Source organism: Anarhichas minor, unplaced genomic scaffold (assembly GCF_050575085.1).
Source record: "Anarhichas minor isolate MPS153535 unplaced genomic scaffold, ASM5057508v1 ptg000045l, whole genome shotgun sequence".
Classification (NCBI taxonomy): domain Eukaryota; kingdom Metazoa; phylum Chordata; class Actinopteri; order Perciformes; family Anarhichadidae; genus Anarhichas; species Anarhichas minor.
The window spans coordinates 5,414,966-5,434,527 of NW_027466491.1; the positions used below are offsets into that span (position 1 = coordinate 5,414,966).

Genomic DNA, 19,562 nt, shown 5'->3' on the forward strand with positions numbered 1-19,562 from the left:
TTGGGTGTGTTTTTCTTGTATTAAACTCTAACCGTTCCTTAAACCTTTTCCCTGATTGTCCAGTTAAAAATGGTGGAAATAGATTTGTCCTACTGGTGTCATTTACTTTGTACTATAATGTAAATGTGTTGATATTTGAGCTTGGATGTAAAAAATGAAATGATACACTGTCACCCAAGCGTTACCTCTGGGCCGAACTCGTCTTGCAGGGCTTTAAGATGCAATTCACAGGTTGTTTGATCATGAAATATGCCTACATCAAGTTCTGAAGACGTGCCGAGGAGAGGTACAGATGTGAATTTGTGATTTGTGAGACGTGAGCTCAGGCTTCAGTCTCTTTTTCATCAAAGAGCGCTGTATGCCTGACAGATACACAAAGAGGGAACATGTAAACAACCTAGTATGACTAGATTTAATCAGAAACAAATCCACAGCCATACACACAAAAAGAGACGCGTGGACATGCACACATAAGCCCCTAAGAAGTAATGGACAAATCACAGACTGGACATGGGAACATAAATACGCATGAATCTTGGTGACACAGGTATGATCTCAGCAGTCGAGTCACACAGCCTCATCTCAACAAACACTTTTTTTTCCCTTTCTGCGACAGTATAATGTTGACAATGCAGCCCCCATCTATAGCCAGGGAGCGTGTCATTTCTATCCACGATTTGCGGCAGGGAGACAATTGGCAGTGCAGCTGTGGCTCTGTGTGTTAATGCTAACTGTTTGCCGTGGCCCTCTCTGGAGTAACAACCACCTGTCACTGCTGTCGAGGTGCCCAAATGAGGAGAAGAAACGCCAGCATTGTCTGTGGGCAGAGAGGTTGGCACAGGTAAGGTTTGGACATCAGGCTGGCTCTGCGTGATATCAGGAGTGAGAGAGAGAGAGGGGGGGGGGGGGGGGGGGGATGATGTGGGCGAGGGGACACAAACTGGGAAAAGGAAGGAAAGAAGGGGAGAAAAAGGAGAGAGGAGAGGGAGGACGTGCTCCTGGGCTTTGATATGCCTCCAAACACACACACACACACACACACGCACACACTGAGAAAGTGAGAAATCTCCGAAGTAAGTGAAGGGGATTTGAAGCAGCAGTGGAGAAGAGAGAGGGGAAAAGTGAAAAACAGCCTCAGTATCTGCTGCGTCAGTGTGCTAATAAATGAGCAAACATGAGCCGGCTCCCAAACACTTGCTCTATTTTCTATTATGGTTATTATAAATAAAGATCATGCGACATGTATAATCTTGCACCATCCTCACAGAGTACATAATGACTGTTGGATTACCCCCATCTTTAGCGATCTGTAACAAAAAATGAAATTAGTTTGGAAGACGGCAGCATGTGCCAAATTTGAAAACAGCCAAATCCACGCGCTGAGCAGCAGTTTTTTGTCGTTTTACCGCCTTGTTGTTGTTTTTTGGTTTCCAAAACAAGAGCCATATTAGATTCCAATAATGCGTCTCAGTGGGTCTGCAAAAAGGTGCTACAGCCCCAATGGAAATAATGACTTATTAAAGTAACAATTAGAGTACACACACCATCACTGAGCCCACAGGGTCCACACACACACACACACACACACCTTCTCCTCTTACTCTGTATAGTCTGATTACTCACACACAGTGGATGTTGTTCTATTGTATTATTCATTCCCTAACCAGGAAGTGTCCATGCACTTCACAGAGAAACACATTCTCTCTCTCCTCTGGGCACTTCTTTCTGAAGCACACACACCAGAAGTAGGTGTCTACAAATCTGTTAGATTCACAGTCCCCATAACCACAAAACGTAGAGGCATTTCCATTCTAAACCTTTTATATTTACGGGTGTATTTTTTTTTTTTTTTGGGGGGGACCTACATTAAAATAAGCCTGGCCTCTGTCGCGTTCTTTTGCAGAAGTACCAAAGTCAAGATGTTCATATTTCAAAACTTAGTATTTCTTCTCTTCGTCACAGTAACAATCCGCATAAATCCAGCCAGCAGGCCCATAAATGTTGGAGGATGTTTAAATATGGCATCGGTGAAGGTTGTGTGGGTCGACATCCTACTAGGTATATAGTGCACGAGCCATATAACCATCCAATCCAGTGGGACAAATGTGCTTAAAACAGAGAGACACTGTTTGAGCAGAGCAACCACATGTGAGGTTCATTGTTGCTGAAAGGCGGCAAACAGCTTCAGATGAAGCCACGAGCAAAATTGAAGCCGTAACTCTTATTTCTGTGCGACACTCTGATGCTCAGCTCGTGACAAAGGCATTCATCAGCATGTAGTGTGTTGAAGGATGCATTTAATGTTTTAGGATAATACATTATGTGTCTTTTTCACATCTTATCCTTTCCTATCTGTCCTCTTATTCCTGTGCTTTATATATTTTTCTATTTCATCTCTCTCTGTCATGTCTACATGTTTGTGTCCTCTGCCATGACTCACATATATTACTACCTGCCTTCATCCCTCCACCCTCCACTTTCTTTACTCTGTACTTTTTTTTTTTCTGTCTCTACTTCCTTTACACCAACAGTCAGCGCTACTGCATGTGTAACCCCGATGTGGTGCAGCAGTTTCACAACCCAGACACCATCTTCATCCTGGCCTTTGCCATTATTCTGCTCAACACCGACATGTACAGTCCAAACATCAAGCCCGACCGCAAGATGATGTTGGAGGACTTCATACGCAACCTACGGGGTAAGTGACACAGCATGTAAGCTCGTCTGTAGAGGCTCATTAAGGGAGTTAAAGTGACAGAAATGAGTTGACATAATCGGCTCATGTAATGTTGGATCGTTTTTAGGTGTGTTTATGTGCTTGTGTGTCATCAGAGGTTTTCTGAGTGTTATTATTATTATTATTTTGTGACTATTTCCCAAAAATCAGTAATACTCAATAATCCTTCAACAAGATGAATCAGTGAAAGTGAGTCAGTGTCCAACAGTGTTTGGATCTGTGTTTGAATCAAACCTCCCTGCATAAATACAGGTAATAAAAAGATAAGGTAATATTTCTATCCCTGCCGGCCTTGCTTCATGCATTCACAACTCATAGCGACACCGGCAGAAAGCACCTGTAATTCTTGTCTCTCGTACGCAGACAGATGCTCATTCGCCGACCGTTGAGGACGAGACAGGAGCGTCGTAGTCTTGCTCTCCCTCTGCGCAATCAATCAGGGAACGCTGAGGTCGATGCAGAACAACTTTAATAGATTCACCCAGACTGTTCCCCACAATTAGATTAAGTTGAGAAATCAATTTCGGCATCTTATGCAAATTATAATATGCCACTCTCTCTTGGCCTCTCTATTTGTCTTCTGCTCAGTTTACTGTGTTTCTCTATGCATTCTCTTATCTTGTTTTGTCTCGGTCGTCAGAGTATCATTTGGTTTGTTTATTTAGCCGTGTTTCCTTGTTTATATTCTCCCTGATTCTTTATCCTCTTTTTCTTTTCTCCATCACGTCTCTCATACACACGGACAGAAGAATAATTCAATCAACTAATTGACTGAGGTGAAATGCAATTATGCACCAGAAACCAATAGTAATGAAGAACCATAGAACATTCATTATCTCAATTAAAACAGACAAAGTCGGTGTCGAAGCTATTCCACAACGGGTCAACATAATATAAACCAGCCTCCACCATAAATTAATCCTTTATGTCAGCTCATTGAAAAATGCAAATTGCAGTGTCTCAGTTACTGGATAGAGAGCGTGGTCTCAGATTTACTCTAAATTCAGTTCACCAGTTTTTCAGTTTTTCAGCTATTTAGTCATAAATCAAACTATTAGACAAATGGAATTTTTGACATGTTGATGGCGCCACTTGAAACCAAAGTTACTGAGCACCATGGCTGTCAAAATGGCATCTCAATCCATTCAATATTTGAGATATTTCAGTCTGGACCACCAACCAACCGTAATCACCATGCAAAGAGACATAAAGCAGTGAAGTCGTGAGGAGTGTAAGGAAAGAGGCATTCGGTAAAAATAGAAAGTCACTTATTTATCTGACCCCCCCCCAGGACATCTCCTCCACTCCCTCCGACTCCATAATGTGTAGCGATGCCTCAGCGGTGTCCCAGGGTGCCTCACTGTCACCGCCATCACTTGTGGCGGCTTCATTTTCTCCAAAACACATCCTGCCCCATTGGAAACGCAATGTACCACACAGCACGGTACAGCTGTGCGGATATAATGGGGAGCATCTCGAGGGCAACCTTTCAACCTAATGACATGCAGCTCATACCTGCGTCGAAATGCCACGGCCTTGAACTGCACTGTGTTCCAGACAGAAAATCTTCTCCGTGTGTTAACCTTTCACTTGCCAATTAACCTCCTCTCACACTGCCTTCTGTCATTACTTAATGGAGACAGTGAAAGACAAAATTTCAAAGAAGTACAGACGAGGAGAGACAGAGTTCTCCTTTGCTCTGAATATTGAATTTTGTTCCACTCTCAAGTCAAATAACGAGGCAAAAACAAACGTGCGTCAGCACAATATGTATATTTAAAGTGATGTGTGTACTTTGTGTGTAATCAGCCTATTTCACATCTTAGGTGTGGACGATGGAGCAGACATCCCAAGAGACATGGTGGTGGGAATCTATGAAAGAATACAACTGAGGGAGTTACGTTCCAACGAAGATCACGTCACCTACGTCTCCAAGGTTGAGCAGTCCATCGTAGGCATGAAAACAGTAAGGACACACAGACACACGTAATGCATTCCTTCGCCCTCAAAGTACAACATATCAAACCATTACCTTTGCTTTGCTTTGACTAAAACCATGTAAAGCGTTAACCTGCATTCGTTGATATTTTTAGCCACTTTGGGGAGTGCATCAAACATTTACAAATTGTTAACATAGCCACCTGACAATTATAAATACAGTCTTTTTAACCTCTGTTTTTGGTCTTCTCCTGAGGGAAATATCTGGCTATTAAGCTGCTAAATGCTTCACAATGGTCCCCAGCTAGTCGCTAACTTTGTTTATCTGCCGTCTTCTTAGCTTGCTAGAATAGTAAGCAAGATTAAATCACACAAAAACATGTCACTCAGTGCATGCCAAGCCACATACTAATTATTCAAGGCCTTATCAATACCACCTCCTAGTTGTGTTAGCAGAGCACATTTATTAGCCATTAAATGTCTCATTACCTCAGGTCATCACTCCAGCTGGATACGTCATTAAGCACCGCTATCATTAGAGTCTTCTTTTTAACTGTTTAAGGTTGAAAGGTTGGTCAGTGCACATGAGTAATGTAAGTGGTTGAGCCACTCTTTAAACACTGGAATGTCCTTTAGTTAAGAGTCCACTACAGATATTCACTTGTGGCTATTGTTTTCTTTCACCCTGTGAATATTTCTGTGCAAAGTTGAATGTGTTTTAGACTACAAGAGTAAGAGTCAGACGCAAAGGCTGACATATTTAACTTTATAATTGACTGAATACACTGATTCATGTGGGAATGGGCTTCGTGAGCACACTCACAACACTGAAAGGCTTTTTTTTAAATGATTCAACAGTTCAGGGAATTATTTATTTTATCCTTTATTCATATATGCAGTATATCAAAATTGCTGATTTTCTTCCCAAACACTAAAAACATATTGTGTTCACATTCGGGGTGTCTCGCGATATATCGTTGGCGATAACCAAGATGTTTAAAAATGAAATAACACCAGATGATTTTGGGCTATACAAAAATAAATTGAATTGAATAGAATAGACTAAAATGGTTACCTGCTTGTACCTGCATGTTAGCATGTAGACATTAGCATTTAGCTGAAGGAGCTGCTGTGCCCAATGGCTATAGACTCAGTCTTGTTCTTATGGAAGAGACAACATTCTTAATGGTTTAAAAGATGCTGTCAAACAAAAAATAAAAAGATCAAGGAACCATGAACGTTTTGGATGAATCTCACTATAAATTTACTTATAATTAGTTTTAAATGTAATCTTCATCATTCCCTGTTTACTTTCAGAATGACATTGGAACTATAACATTGAAAATATGTTTTTTTGGGGGCTTTTACCTTTCAGTGTGTCTCAGTGATGGATGAGTAGCCATAGGATGACAGAGGGAGTGTTGTCATAGACAAAACAATGATGGATTGTTGTGACAGGAAGTGACTATTGCTGCCTATGGCAGCTGTCTGCCATAAAAAGACTTAGATAAAGTTTCCTTTGCAGAGTTATTGTAACAGCAGGTGTGAGAGTCACTTTAATGTGGATTTAAAACACATGCAAAAAGGGAGTGGTTCACATTAGAAGAGATTTCGCTGAATATTTGATGACTTGATCAAAGACATAAAACAACTTTTCTTGAATGTGATGAAGTGATTTTACATCCAAGCGGTTTTAGGGTAAAATGTCCTTAAATATTTGATATGGGTAAGATTTGTAGAATACATTTTCTTTCGTTATACAATTGATTTGGTTAATTTTATGACTAACTCTCTCTTGTCAAACTGTTTCCTAACAATTGACATTAGTGTAATGAGAAAGCAGGCTGGCTTTGACCAGCTGGGCGGGAGTCTGTAGACCCTGCAGTGATGAGAGATAAGAGCGTGAGAGAAAGAGAAAGAGGCTGTGTGTGTGTGTGTGTACTCACCGCTTTGCAAATAGTCCCCAGGGAGCAGAGGGAATTAAAATTGGAAAAGCACAAAAACAAAAAAGATCGGAGGCCACGAATGGAACTATTTTATCCCAAAGTGGGGAACAACTGTGATCCAAAATGGAGACAAGTGAGAGAGAGAATCGTGTGAGAACATGATTTGATCGGTCTCGGACATTTTTGTGGTGTAATCTGGTTAAACATCGAAAAGCACTTAGGTCTAAGAGCAGAAGCGCAGCCCTCCAGCAACACGACTGCAGTGTTTTGTAAAAATACTAAAACAACAACTTTATAATGGACCTCCGGGTGTAGCGTTCCCACCTTTCGTCTTTAGTTGCCAATAACTAAACAGCAAGATGTACATCGCAAAAAATACAACACTCAATTTGACAGTAACTCATAAAAGGTTCTGCTTGAGCGACTTGTAGCAGGAGAACTCTTTCAGAGCAAGACTTCTCTGCTCCTACTCTCGGGTTGCTCCAGCTACTAAAAGTAAGTATGTAGTAGGTATCTCTGCTTACTAAAAGTAGGTAGAGCACGCATCGTCAAACCTGCTCATGCATTTCATTTTTTACTTCAGTCTCAGCTTTTAACCCCAGTGAATAATGTGTAGTACTCCAGCCAAAAGACATTTGTCTTAAAAGTCTCCCGGTTTCCCTTTAATACTCTTTCCCCTCAGGGAAAGGTTTTATCTGACGGGAAAGTCTTCACTTCATACGGTCTTGAATGACTTTCAAGCTTCAGAGACACTTCATCTGAGTGATTGAAGCTTTCCTTTTACCTGGATGTGTCTTTCTCTGCAGGTTCTCTCTGTCCCTCATAGAAGACTGGTGTGCTGCAGTCGACTTTTTGAAGTGACTGATGTCAACAAGGCCCAAAAACAGGCGGCACACCAGAGAGAAGTCTTCCTCTTCAATGATCTCATCGTGGTTAGTATACGATAAAAGACAGATTCAGAGTAATAATTCATATTTTTCTTATAAACGTATCTTTATAACCACCCCAAAAAGTGTTGTTTCTGCTGCAAACAGTCAATCTTTATTTTACACGTATAGCTGCAATGCACCATCGCCTACCTCCACTGTGAGCTCCCTCTCTTCCTCGATGTTTCATCAGTCAGTCCCCGCTGGCCCTTTCTTTTAATAATAGATAGTAGTAAATGCAGTTTTGCAGTGCACTCATAAGCAAATATCTGTCCCCTACAGAGCAGCTTCAAGGGCCAGTAATAAAGTTGTTTTTCACAGCACAGATAAGTTAATCATTCAGTCCAAAGTTTTGTAGATTGGAGAATTATAAAAGGTTTAATGTTGGGCATAATTAATGTGCCCATGAGGAGGCACATAGGGGTTATCCATCCAAAGTGTTTAACTACTCTCATAATTATGTCAAATGTTGAAATCAGGCCAGCAAAATGCAGCAAAAGGAAAAGAAGCATTGTTATTTCCCACTCCCCTTTCTGCTTAAGCATAAAAGTAATTGGTGTAGCTGCAGGAAAGGGAGATTAGAAGGACAATTTTTGAAGTAAGAGGTGAAAGGAGTCATCTTCAAGCATCACAATGGAATTCTGTTCATTTGGCACTAAAAGCTAGCGGTGCGATTTATTCCAGGGAGACGTTTTCTCCTTACAGCGTTGAGACATTTTGAAAGACTTCACTGCAAAATTAAAGCGATGGGGACTTTTCTTTAAATTTGGCCCGTGTTCTAGTAGCTTGAACATGTCAAGTAGTTTTTAATGTGTCAATGTGATGTATTGGTTAAACACGTACGGCTCGCCTGGTAAAACAGATTTGCCTCATCTTTCTCTATCTGGAAGGTCATTCGATGAAAAAGCTCCGTAACATTTAAATACATCCTGACATAAGCTCGCCATGGTGTTGTTTTTCAAAGAGCACGAGCACACAATCTGATACACTTTGAAACTTATATTGTTCATTAATATTGACTCTATTTGAATTATCAAAAAACGTGTTCTTTCTGAGCTTTGCTATACATATCAGTGGACCATTAAAAAAAGATTTCCGAACACTGAGCTCTCGGTCGTTCAAATTCTCGCCATTATTCTGGTTTCTCGTTGTTTTGCAGATCTTGAAGCTTTGCCCAAAGAAGAAGAGTTCTGCAGCCTACACGTTCTGCAAAGCAATGGGCCTACTTGGCATGCAATTTCACCTGTTTGAAAATGAATGTAAGTCATAATATCTTTCACTGCAGACAGCTGCCGTGAAAAAAACACTTTGGACTGTTACAAAACAGAGGAAAGTACCTCCAAGTGGAATTGAACAAGGGGGTTTAGGTGTTATGGCTGTATTCGAAATAGGTTAGATATTTAACTTGTTTTTATTAATGCTTCATTTTTCATATCCGTGATGACTTTCCCACAACAAAATCTTCTCGCGAATCATTACTTTTCAAAATGTAATCATCCCAACCCTCTTCAGTCCACGCTGCATGCACAATTGAGTGTTTTCCTACAATATCTCCAAAAAAGGAGAAAACAATGAGTAAACAAATGTACATTCAAAGGTATTTTGCCTCTAGTATTAAACTCGCTGATTCTTTGCAAACTGTTCTAGCAATGTCTCTTGTTACTCCTATCTCAACAACTCTTCTGCGCTCCCCAGACTACCCTCATGGCATCACCATCCTCTCACCTTTTGGCTCAGACAAAAAGCAGGTACTTAACTTTTGTGCCCAAAGTGCTGAGGAGCTGCTCAAATTTGTAGAAGACCTGAAGGAATCAATCGCGGAGGTGTCGGAGATGGAGCAGATACGTATCGAGTGTAAGTGTCTGTGTTTATGGGGTTTTTTTCTCCATATTACAATGAAAGATTAGAGACGCGTACATTAGACTGGAGGCTGCCAATTAGTTGGGTATGTGTGACATAGAAGGTCCATCAAGTGAAATGTGTGTGAGAATCCTCCTCTGGCAATGCAGCCAGCGTCACATTTTGAACCAAATCAATAATCTCACATCTTGGGAAATGGGAGACTACAGTGGAGTCTAAGATACGCTGTGTGGGAATCAATACGTCCTCAGATAGTACACAGGAGTCAGAAGTCATCCTTTTCGTTTTGTGATATTTGTTAACTTGTGTAGGTGCAGACAGCCTTTTGCATTTTCTTATCTTTGGTGCACTGCAGCTCAAACAGACTGCAGGGGGGCAGTAAATTGAAGGTAAAAAGAGGCCAGGCATCTGAGTTGTTTGGGTCTGCGTGCATTTGAAATTCTCCAGACAATAAGACATGCGCATACTTAGACCCACACGGAGAACCAGAGTACCCACCTCAAAGAAAGCCTCCCTGCTGGTATTTGACGCAACCCTTCGCAGAGGAGGGAGGGCCAGCAGCCCGGGGAGAGCAGGCAACAACATATTGGAGACAGGCAGTGGTTGACAGACGGAAGTTATTTATGTCAGTAGAGTGGAGCAACGGTAGACAGCTGTGCGCAATTTAAAACAACACACACAAATAAGAACTCATGTTGAGACATATTTGTTGAAAATGCATGCACACAAAAACTTTTGCAAAGACGGGGACAGAATTTAGAACAAGAATGATTGCTGGCACTTGCACAGAAAGACACCACATCATCCTCTCTCCTCCAAGGGGTTTGTAGTGTTGGCACATTAGCAGACATGCCTGCGGCTGGCACACTTATGTTTGGGCTTTCCCTCTTTGAGATAGGATGGAGAATTTGCAGCTTCTGTTTATATGGAGGTGCATATTTTCCTGCATTGCGATCTGAGGGAAATTCCTATTGGCTGTACTACAAATGCAGATGTGCATGCACTTCCGTGACAGCCTGATTCAACGGCAGAATATCGTGCGGGGGGAAATCGCTATTCCAGCATTGGCAACAACTGCCAACGCTGGAAAGCAACCCAAAAAAGGACAAAAAGAGAGTCTGAGCTAGCCTCACGGTGGCTAAGGCAGTTGCTTGGGGCGAGTGTCATTCTCTCTCCATCTTTAAGAGCTTAGCCTTCTGCGTGACAACCACAGTTGGCAGAAGGCTAAACTCTTACTGGCAACATTTTCTGTCCATTTCTGAAATTAAATGAATGACAAGTACTTGTACTGTATGAAGCGTGTGCATATGTCCCTGCTCGTCTTGTGGGAGGGGCTTCGGGGCTTTTCCAGAAAACTGCCCATTGAATTACAATATCATGAAAGATTACTATGGATTTTTTGCCCAATAATAACCTGCCTCCCCCAGCTTTAAGGTCGCATTTGGCAGTTTTGCAGCTCAGAATTAGAATGCAGCGCAGTGTTGCAGACAAAACAACATTTAGTCATCGTGATTGGAAATGACACGTAATTACCATCAAGTGCGAAGTGTAATTAGTAAGATGGCAAGTTTTGTTTTGAGATTAGAGGAGACAGTGGGAGGGGAAGGCAAGGAGAGCGGGTGTGTTCAACATTTGAAATAAAGTGGACTTATGCCGATTAATGTTGTTAATCTTACCCATCTACGTCTACCGCCTGTCTATCTACCTATTTTGCGCTCTGTCATGGTGTGGAAATGATGGATAATTTTTGTCTTCTGCTCTTTGCAGGGGAGCTGGAAAAGCAGCAGGGAGCCAAGACACACTCAGTAAAGAACAACGGCACACAGCTAGAGCTGCGCGGCAAACAGGGCTCCCCATCAGGTGTGTGTGAGTGTGTGAGCACCGTCGCTTTTTCATTTTAAAACCTTGTCCTCAATTGCATTCATTTAAAGTTGAACCACTGCTGTTTTTATGAATTATTGAATTGGAAAAACACATTTATATTTTAAAAAGAGGGTGTTACAGTTCAACAAATCTTGTATTTATCGTCTGTTGGTTGGATTGATATGAAGTGCCTTATTTTAAAGTGTATTTCTTGCTCTTAAAAAACATTTTAATAAGCAGTTAAGGATAAAATTACAGACATTTTGCTGCCACTTCTGTCTCTTTTCCCTCCCTTTTTTTGTCCGTCCAGGAAACCAGGAGATAGATGAAAGAAGTGGACACAATGCAGTAGAGGTAAGTACTTAGTTATAGGGCCATGTCCCAAATAACAGGTAAGTCAGTACAGGGTGTCAGTATCAAGGTAGGATGAGATAGGAATAAACCCCAGGACTAGTCATATCTTTCGGGCTAGAGGCGTCAAGCAGCAGTGGGTGAAGAGTGGATAAGAGAACGAGCGCCGCTGGGTAAAGTGCTGCGAGTGTGTGAGGTAACTTTGCCGTACAAAAATTAAAGATGATGGGTTTGGGGAAATTAATAAAATGAATAAACTCATAACCCATGCACAGAAAACACATCAGACTCAGAGGCTTAAATATCTAAAAAAAAGGAATAGGTTGTAATTAGTTTCACAAGCTCAGGCAGAATTGTTGACTCCTTTTCTGGCGTTTAAAATAGTAAAAAAGAAAGAAGCCATCATTGCTGAAAGTAGCCGAGGACATGTGTGGAATGCATGTGTGTGTGTGTGTGTCTCCGTGTGTGTGTGTACCCACGTGCAGCACCAAGACCTTAATTAACACAGTAACATGCGGGCGGATAAATTTAACGCTCATTTGACCTAGAAACGTCACCTCTCCACCCCTCTGCCACATCTCTGGGGGGGAACTTCTCGTGCGAACATTTCATGCACGCAATAGAGCAAGCTGAACTACAGTACCCATGGGGCTTTGCAATTACCATCCTAGTGGCATCAGATGACCTTTTCCCTCGTCATTTCTCCGGCTGTGGAGTCGAGGGGCGGGAGTGGAAAAACAAACAGACAGGGTCAATTTGACACTCAGTGGCTGTTTAATTTCACACAGCTCACTCTTAATACTGCAGGCTGTAAAATCTGTACTCAGGTGCTGGTTAGAGCAAATGGACATATACATCGCACTCAAACGGTTTTAAAGCCATACACGCCTGTAGAATAACAATAATTACAGCAGAGCAAACGTGCTTTCATTGCTGCACAAGAGATATTTAAAAGACGTAAAAAATATATATACATTTATTTTCTTAAATGTGCAATGGCTCTTTTATGCATACAAGTGCTTTCTCTCTCTCTCGCTCTCTCTCTCTCTCTCTGAGCAGCCTTTGGGTCCTCATAATAGGGAGCGATGATCAGGCCAGTCTTCAAGGTTGTCTGAGCTCCCTTCACCGTCATCCCCTCTGCCATGCAGCGTGCAGTAAATGTCAGTGGCTGGTGGGGAGCCGTTAGCTGTCCAAACACATTTATCTTGGATAGCAGGAGGGTCACACAGAGAATCCTGCGCATACTAGAGGCGTGAATGGCTGAATCCCACAGCAAGCTTCTATAAATCTGAAGAATTAGATTGTATTGTCTCCCTCAGAGCAGTCTGTGCTGTAGTTTGAATGTGGCTAAAGAGTTTCAACACAGTCAAGGTGTAATTCACACATCCCCCTCACTTTTCAAAATCCTTTTCATCCCTTGTTTTTTTTTTTTGCTAATCAGCACCCTTGAAGACACAGTCATGGTAATACACTGTCAGTCAGCAATACCAGTGACGTGTTAGGGGCACACTTTTAAAAGGATAATGTGTTTTTACATACAAAGCAAAACCAAACACAAAGAAAGCCATCATCACAGACATGACAGGCAAACAGACTGCTGCATATAGTTGCCCTTTTTAAGCTTTACTTTACAGCTTGTTTGTTTGATCTGCACTCATGTGAGGACAATAAGTTGTGGTTTTACACGGAGTTACATAGCTAAAATGTATTTCTTGTCAATTACTCCCTATGCTGTTTAGTGCACTATGGTTACACATTTCTGTGTACCTATCGTAGTGCATATTTTTCATTCCACTGTGGACGTTTTTGAGGGCGCTATGTTGTGCATAAATCTCACACTTTGGACACGTTTGGTCTTCTGTCGGAAAAAAAAAGTTTTTTTACTTGAAAAGTAAACTTTTAAAAGTCAACAGAAGGTCAGCGAGATCCTTCATTCTTCATCTAAAGTTCTTCAGAGCTCATTGATACTGTACTCTTAAGTATATGTGCCAAGCTGTCAAGGAGAAATAGTGGTTTGGCAGATTGAATAGGAGCAAATGTTAATGGAGTTCTTTCACACAAGAGTTACATCAGCTCCTGTAAGAGAAGGAGAGAACGCCGCTGTAAGCCCTTTCTTAAGTTCAGATACTTTACATTGAAAGTCCATTATATTGCAGGTGAATTGCCGTTGACCTTATTCACACTGTCGCCATTTTGAAGACTTTTTGTGGGAAACTTTATTCTGATTGACGGCCTCACAGAAGGTTGAAAGTTAATTTAAAACTAAGATCTTTAGTCAGAAATTTACAGCGAATATGAAGAACTATATGGAGTCAGTTAGTCAGCACATTTACAGAGCTGTAGCCTCGCGTCAGACTCTAACTAATCCTATAAAGACGTGAGACTTGACCCGCGCTTGGTTCAAAAGACTTAAAAACAGCTCTGGTACTTATAGCTTTTAACAAGTTAGCTTCTCGAAAGATACTGATATTAACAAAAACAAACAGCATGGTGTCCAAAAAATGACGTTCCTTTAAAACAAAACTGCATTGTCAATTCATTTTCGAGGGGAAATATATTTTGTCTTGTTTTTGAAGTATCACAAATACGTTTCTAATCAGAAGTCCATACAGGGAAGAGGTTAAGGCTTGTTAGTTGGGACTGCTCTTGTAGGCTTTTTAAGGCAATTAGCTGCTGTGTGAATGCTAATGCAAGTAGCCTGATCTCCCAAAATTCGGAGAAAAATTCGGCTAAAAATAAAAACAGGCTGTTGTCAAAATAGTGGATAAACATGCTTGCTTTCACTTGGTCATAATCCTCTCCTAATACGTAGATTTTTCTCAATTGAATTGGAATGCATTTAGTTATATCGACTCTACTTAACAAACACTGTGCTAACCCTAGCTTTCAACTTGCAACAAATATTAAAATAGCGTCCCTGATGTTTTATGGTTGCTTACAATTTTTACATTACTTTTCCCCATTACCCATAATATGCATTTCAGATTGTGCTCATTCCATGAGTTATGACAATGCTTCTTATATTTTTTTGTTTTGGCATATATGCTTTCTGAGAACGGTGTTGGAAGCCTGACTTGTTTCCTAAAATAGGCGACATAAGAAGAATTCAGGAAAGGTAGCCAACAATAAAGGAAGACAGATAGCAGAGAATAAACTTTGAGGGAAGAAAACTGTCTGCAGAAAAACAAACTTTGACAGAGGGAAAGTGTCTGCAGAAAATACAGAGTTGAAATAAATGTGACATATGGAGGTTTGCATTCTGATGAGTGTTACCTGTGGACGTCTGTGGTTGTCAGTCTCTGCTCACCTCCTCTCCTTCCACCTCTTCCTCTTCTTCGTATGACCTCCGTCTTTGTTCTGGTTTCCCCCGACCCCCCCCCCCCCAAGTCTCCTTGTGTCCGCTGTCACCATAGCGCCAAACAGTGGTTTGGAAGGGAGACACAGGGGCCCTCAGTGTCCCCTTTGGAACCACCGGGCCCCTTCTGTAGCGTCACACCAAATCTCTTATCCCCATTCCCCACCGCTCTCCTCCACCTGACCACAGTCACACACTGGTGTTCCCAGCATCACTGCACTGTTCCCAGTACCTGTGGGGTGGAGGGAGGGGAGTTTGCAGTAGTCACAATATTTTTACACTTCCACCGACCCCCAACACCAAAGCCCCCACGCATGCCCTGTGTGTGTGTGTGCTGTGCGTTCACCAACCCCACCCCACCCCCCACCCCCCAAAAAAAACAAAAAGAGGGCTTGACGGATTGTAGAGGAGGAACCAGTTTTATAACATTTGATGCTGTTCTCTTGGCTGTTTTCTAAACTAGGTGTCAATTCACAACAGGCTTCAGACGTACCAGCTCAGCAGCAGCAGCACGGCTCGGAGTCCCGAGAGCGTGGCCCTTCTTAACCACCAGGGGGAGCTGCTTTTCCAGCAGGGGCTAACCCATGGGCCGGCGCCTCCACCTCAGCACCCGCAGCTGCAGTCAGCGGCAAGCACCCCTGTCCACCACCTCCACCTCCAGCAGCACCACCAGCCGGCTGTCAGCATGACTGACCTGAGGCCCGAGACACTCATCCAGTGTCAGCAGATCGTCAAGGTCTTCATGCTCGACAACAGCGGCCACGGACGCATGGAGGCCTTCCTCAGCCAAACGCCCACACACCACCACTACCAGCATCACCACCACAGCCACCACCAGCTCAGTCAGTCGGCCATGTCCACCCCGGTCCGCTCGGCGGACTGCTCTCATGACAACGACGGCCACCAGCCCCCGCTGCCTCCCCCACCACCGCCTTACAACCACCCTCACCAGTATATACCCCCCGACCCCCGCCTCAGTCTACACCGGACCCCAAGTGGCTCTCGGAGCATGGTGTAAATAAATTCATTAGTATTCTCACACTGAAACACACACTCCCACACAAACCCCACCCCCTTCTCTACCTATTTAACAGTACATAATGTACATATATACATACAGAAAGAGCTATAATGAAGAAAAAAAAAATCTCACTTATATGCATATATTTAAGGAAAAAATTAACTAAAACAAAAAATCAAGGTTTTAAAAGAGAAAAGGAGAAATAAAGTGCATATATAAAATTTTACTTGATTCCACATGTATTTTGAAATATTATGTAGTTTTAACAAATTTCTATAACTTTTTGTCAGTTTTAACTTGCTAAAGAAAACACAGATATTCAGTTTCTGGATGGATTCCTTCTAGTTCCGGTAATGACCACCACCAACCACAGAAATGGACTGTGCCGGCTGGACACACTCCAAGGACCTTCCGCTTCTGTTCGCTTTTATCATCCCAAACCTCATGCCTACTGTGCTGTATGTGCGCACGTGTGCATAGTTGACACTTACTGAAAACGTGTGCCAAAATACATAGCCTCCACTAAACACTGACTCCTTTGCACTCGACTAAACGCTAGGGCTAGAAGAAAGAAAAAGAAATTCCTTTGCTTTGAAAAAAAATAGTCCTTTCCACGCTTCTCTCCCACAGGGAGCACAAAAAAATGAATAACAAAACTGAACATCCGCTCCTCTGTTGTGTTGTGGCTCTCTATCATCAGAAAACACTCAACTGTCACTCTCCATAGATCATTCTACAGTGAAGTATGACAGGAAATAAAGGCAACCAATCACACAGATTTCTGCCAAACCAAAAAGTCAGCCCAGGATGGTCCTGTTGATTGTTGTTTGTCTTTTACTCTTCATATTTAATATCGCCAACGCTTCCCACGAGTTCTCGCCACATGTTGACGGTGGGAAAGTCTTTTTGAAATCGTCGAAGCTGCTGAAACCACTCTCGGACTTTTCTCAAACTACAACCATTCAAATGTAATATATGTACACTGTGCTGTCATCTGTGGTTTATGAAACGCTTCTTAGCATTTTTTTTTCAGGAAATCACCATGAATTTCCATGAAGATGCTTCTGCTACAACTGTTAAATGTCAACATCTGTGTTTATTCTGATTTGCGTAAAGCATAATTCCACCTTTGTGTGTTTTCTGTCGGTGGATAAATGCAAGACTGGGTCCACCCACAAAGCACCCAGACACTTTCTCTTTATGTCGGTACAACTCCCAGGTTTTGTTTCAGCTCCCTGTGACTTTTTCCTCTTCCCTCCTAACCTTTCAGTCTGACATTTTTAAAAAGGCAAAAACCACAGAGGCACACACACACACACACACAGCTTGGATTGCAAATGCTGGCATTAATGATATTGTTTGTGCTGTTGGCTTGTCTGCTTTAAATACGAACGGGACAAAAAGAATGCATTATCTGATCTCTTTTTCTTTCACCCCAGCCTAGATTGTAAATACCACGTTCAAGTAGTGTCGGAAAGGACAAGCAAGCTACCTTTAGCCCCTTCAAAATGCTATTGCCCTGTCACGCGTCCTTCATTCTGAAATAGGTCAGCGACTGCATCAGCTTGAATTCGTCCATCTTTTAAACATAAGGCCCTGTGGAATGGATGTTCATTTAACTCTGCTCTCATCTGACCCCACCTTTCTGATTTGTTGATTTATAATCACAGAGGCAATGCAGGGAGGTATCCAGCTTATCTTTCTGTCCTTTTCCACTCACCCAGTGGAAAGACAGAGGTTGCAGAAAAGAAACAGTCTGGCGGAGATGGTGTGTGTGTGTGTGTGCGTGTGTGTATGTGTGTACTTGTACAGCTATCTTTGTGAGGACCAATAACAGTTTTAGACCTTCAAAGGCCTGTTTGAGGGTTGAGACTCGGTTTTAACGTTCAGGTAAGAATTAAGTTTAAGTTAAGGTTGGGGTAAGGGTCGGGGGTTAGGCATGTAGGTGTGATGGTTAAGGTTCGGGTAAGGAGCTAGGGAATGCAATATGTCAGTAACAGGTCCCCACAAGGACAAGTACAAGGTTATGTGTGTGTGTGTGTGTGTGTGTGTAACTTTCCCAAAAAACAAATCTGACCTCTCTCCCGTTCATTTTGGTAATTCTTTTGTTATTATCGTTCACCACAACAAAAAGAAATAGCGCTTTCAAAATTAACGACGGGCTTTTATGACAATTTTTATAATGTTAGTGGCTATAAAAAACACTGAAGGTTATGCAATACATTTCAGTAAATAACATCAAAAGGATTTTACACTGATGGATGATTATTGTATATGATTCCTGATGCATTTGTTTAGATCAACATTCACATATAATGTGATTCTTCTCTCATGCATGCCATCAGTTTTGGAGGCCTATTGAACTCCGATTCCCAAAGGTTTAGCATTTTTTTGTGCATGACTGAATTTGCTGTGAGCACGCTCGCAGGAGAAGACAGATGTTTCGTTTGAGGTTGAAAAAAAAAAGAAATTAAAGCAAACACCCCTTCGAACAGATAATGGATCCATAATGGCAAATTTGAGGCTTCTATTTTGCCAAACAGTGGCTATTTTTGTTCTTATGTCTTTCACAACCCTTTCTTTATGGTTGCACAATTTTCCCTACTTGACAATGTGTGTAAGCATTTTGGGAGATAGACGTCCTGTGTGTGCAATAAACATGAATACGAGGCACACTGAAAATCATGAGTTTATGTTTGAAAGGAAACCAATGTAGCATTTTGGGAGTCTAGCATATGACGTGGAAGCGCAGTAGTGGCTAACTTTCTTAACTGAGAAACTGACAAAAGGGCTCTGCCATACCAGTGCACCGCTTCATGAATGATACGTGGATCTTGTCTGGCTCTTCAACACTGTGTTTGCTCATACTAGTTTAAAAAAAAAAGAATTACAAAAAGTGGACATATTTATGGTGAAAACTATGATGAAGACAGGTGGAAACTGAGTCTAACAGATATGAACCATCACCTCCCTCAGTTGGCTTTGAACCCCTCTCTACCTGTCCTTTCAGTATATCAACATGCTATTAAAGATGATTTAAGTCTATTCACAACAAGGGTTTGCTTTGGTTCTTGGATATTTTTTTTAGACCTACTGTGAAATTTTTTTTTATCGTGCATTGCACCATGAACCCATACTCATATCAGCTAACACTTTCATTTTACTTCAGAAAGTGGAATTAAAATGTATCATTTATAAGACAGGTTTGAACCAAATAATTTATATTAAACTAACAACGTACAATCATATGCATAGTATCTAAATGGTTAAATCAACTATAATCAATATATTTTCATTAACAAAGGATCACGTGATGTTATTATCACCTAACTCTGTACTATAAAAGGTTTTATTGTCTTTCGGCTGATTGTTTTGGTTTCCGGCACGCAACTTTAATGTTTTAGGAAATATCTGATCTCATCAGTGGCATTTCCAACAGCAACATGAAGCTGTTTCCTAGGGGGTAAAAAGTTTTTTTAAATGAATTAATTAAAATAAACTGTATTAATAGGTAACTTTTAAATAATATACACTGTTATGCCAGTGTTCTGTGAACAGTGTGTTT

At 41.6% G+C, this 19,562-nt stretch overlaps 1 protein-coding gene across 1 annotated transcript in view; it reads left to right on the forward strand.

The window, feature by feature from the left end:
- Window positions 1–16,108, forward strand: part of iqsec3a (IQ motif and Sec7 domain ArfGEF 3a) — a 75,310-nt gene extending 59,202 nt beyond the window's left edge. The window contains 8 exon segments of the mRNA XM_076111891.1: window positions 2,532–2,698; window positions 4,564–4,703; window positions 7,428–7,553; window positions 8,707–8,806; window positions 9,243–9,401; window positions 11,175–11,267; window positions 11,581–11,624; window positions 15,440–16,108. Of these exon segments, the coding sequence (XP_075968006.1) occupies window positions 2,532–2,698; window positions 4,564–4,703; window positions 7,428–7,553; window positions 8,707–8,806; window positions 9,243–9,401; window positions 11,175–11,267; window positions 11,581–11,624; window positions 15,440–15,994 (1,384 nt within the window). The 3' untranslated portion in view covers window positions 15,995–16,108.
- The last annotated feature ends 3,454 nt before the right edge of the window (window positions 16,109–19,562 follow it).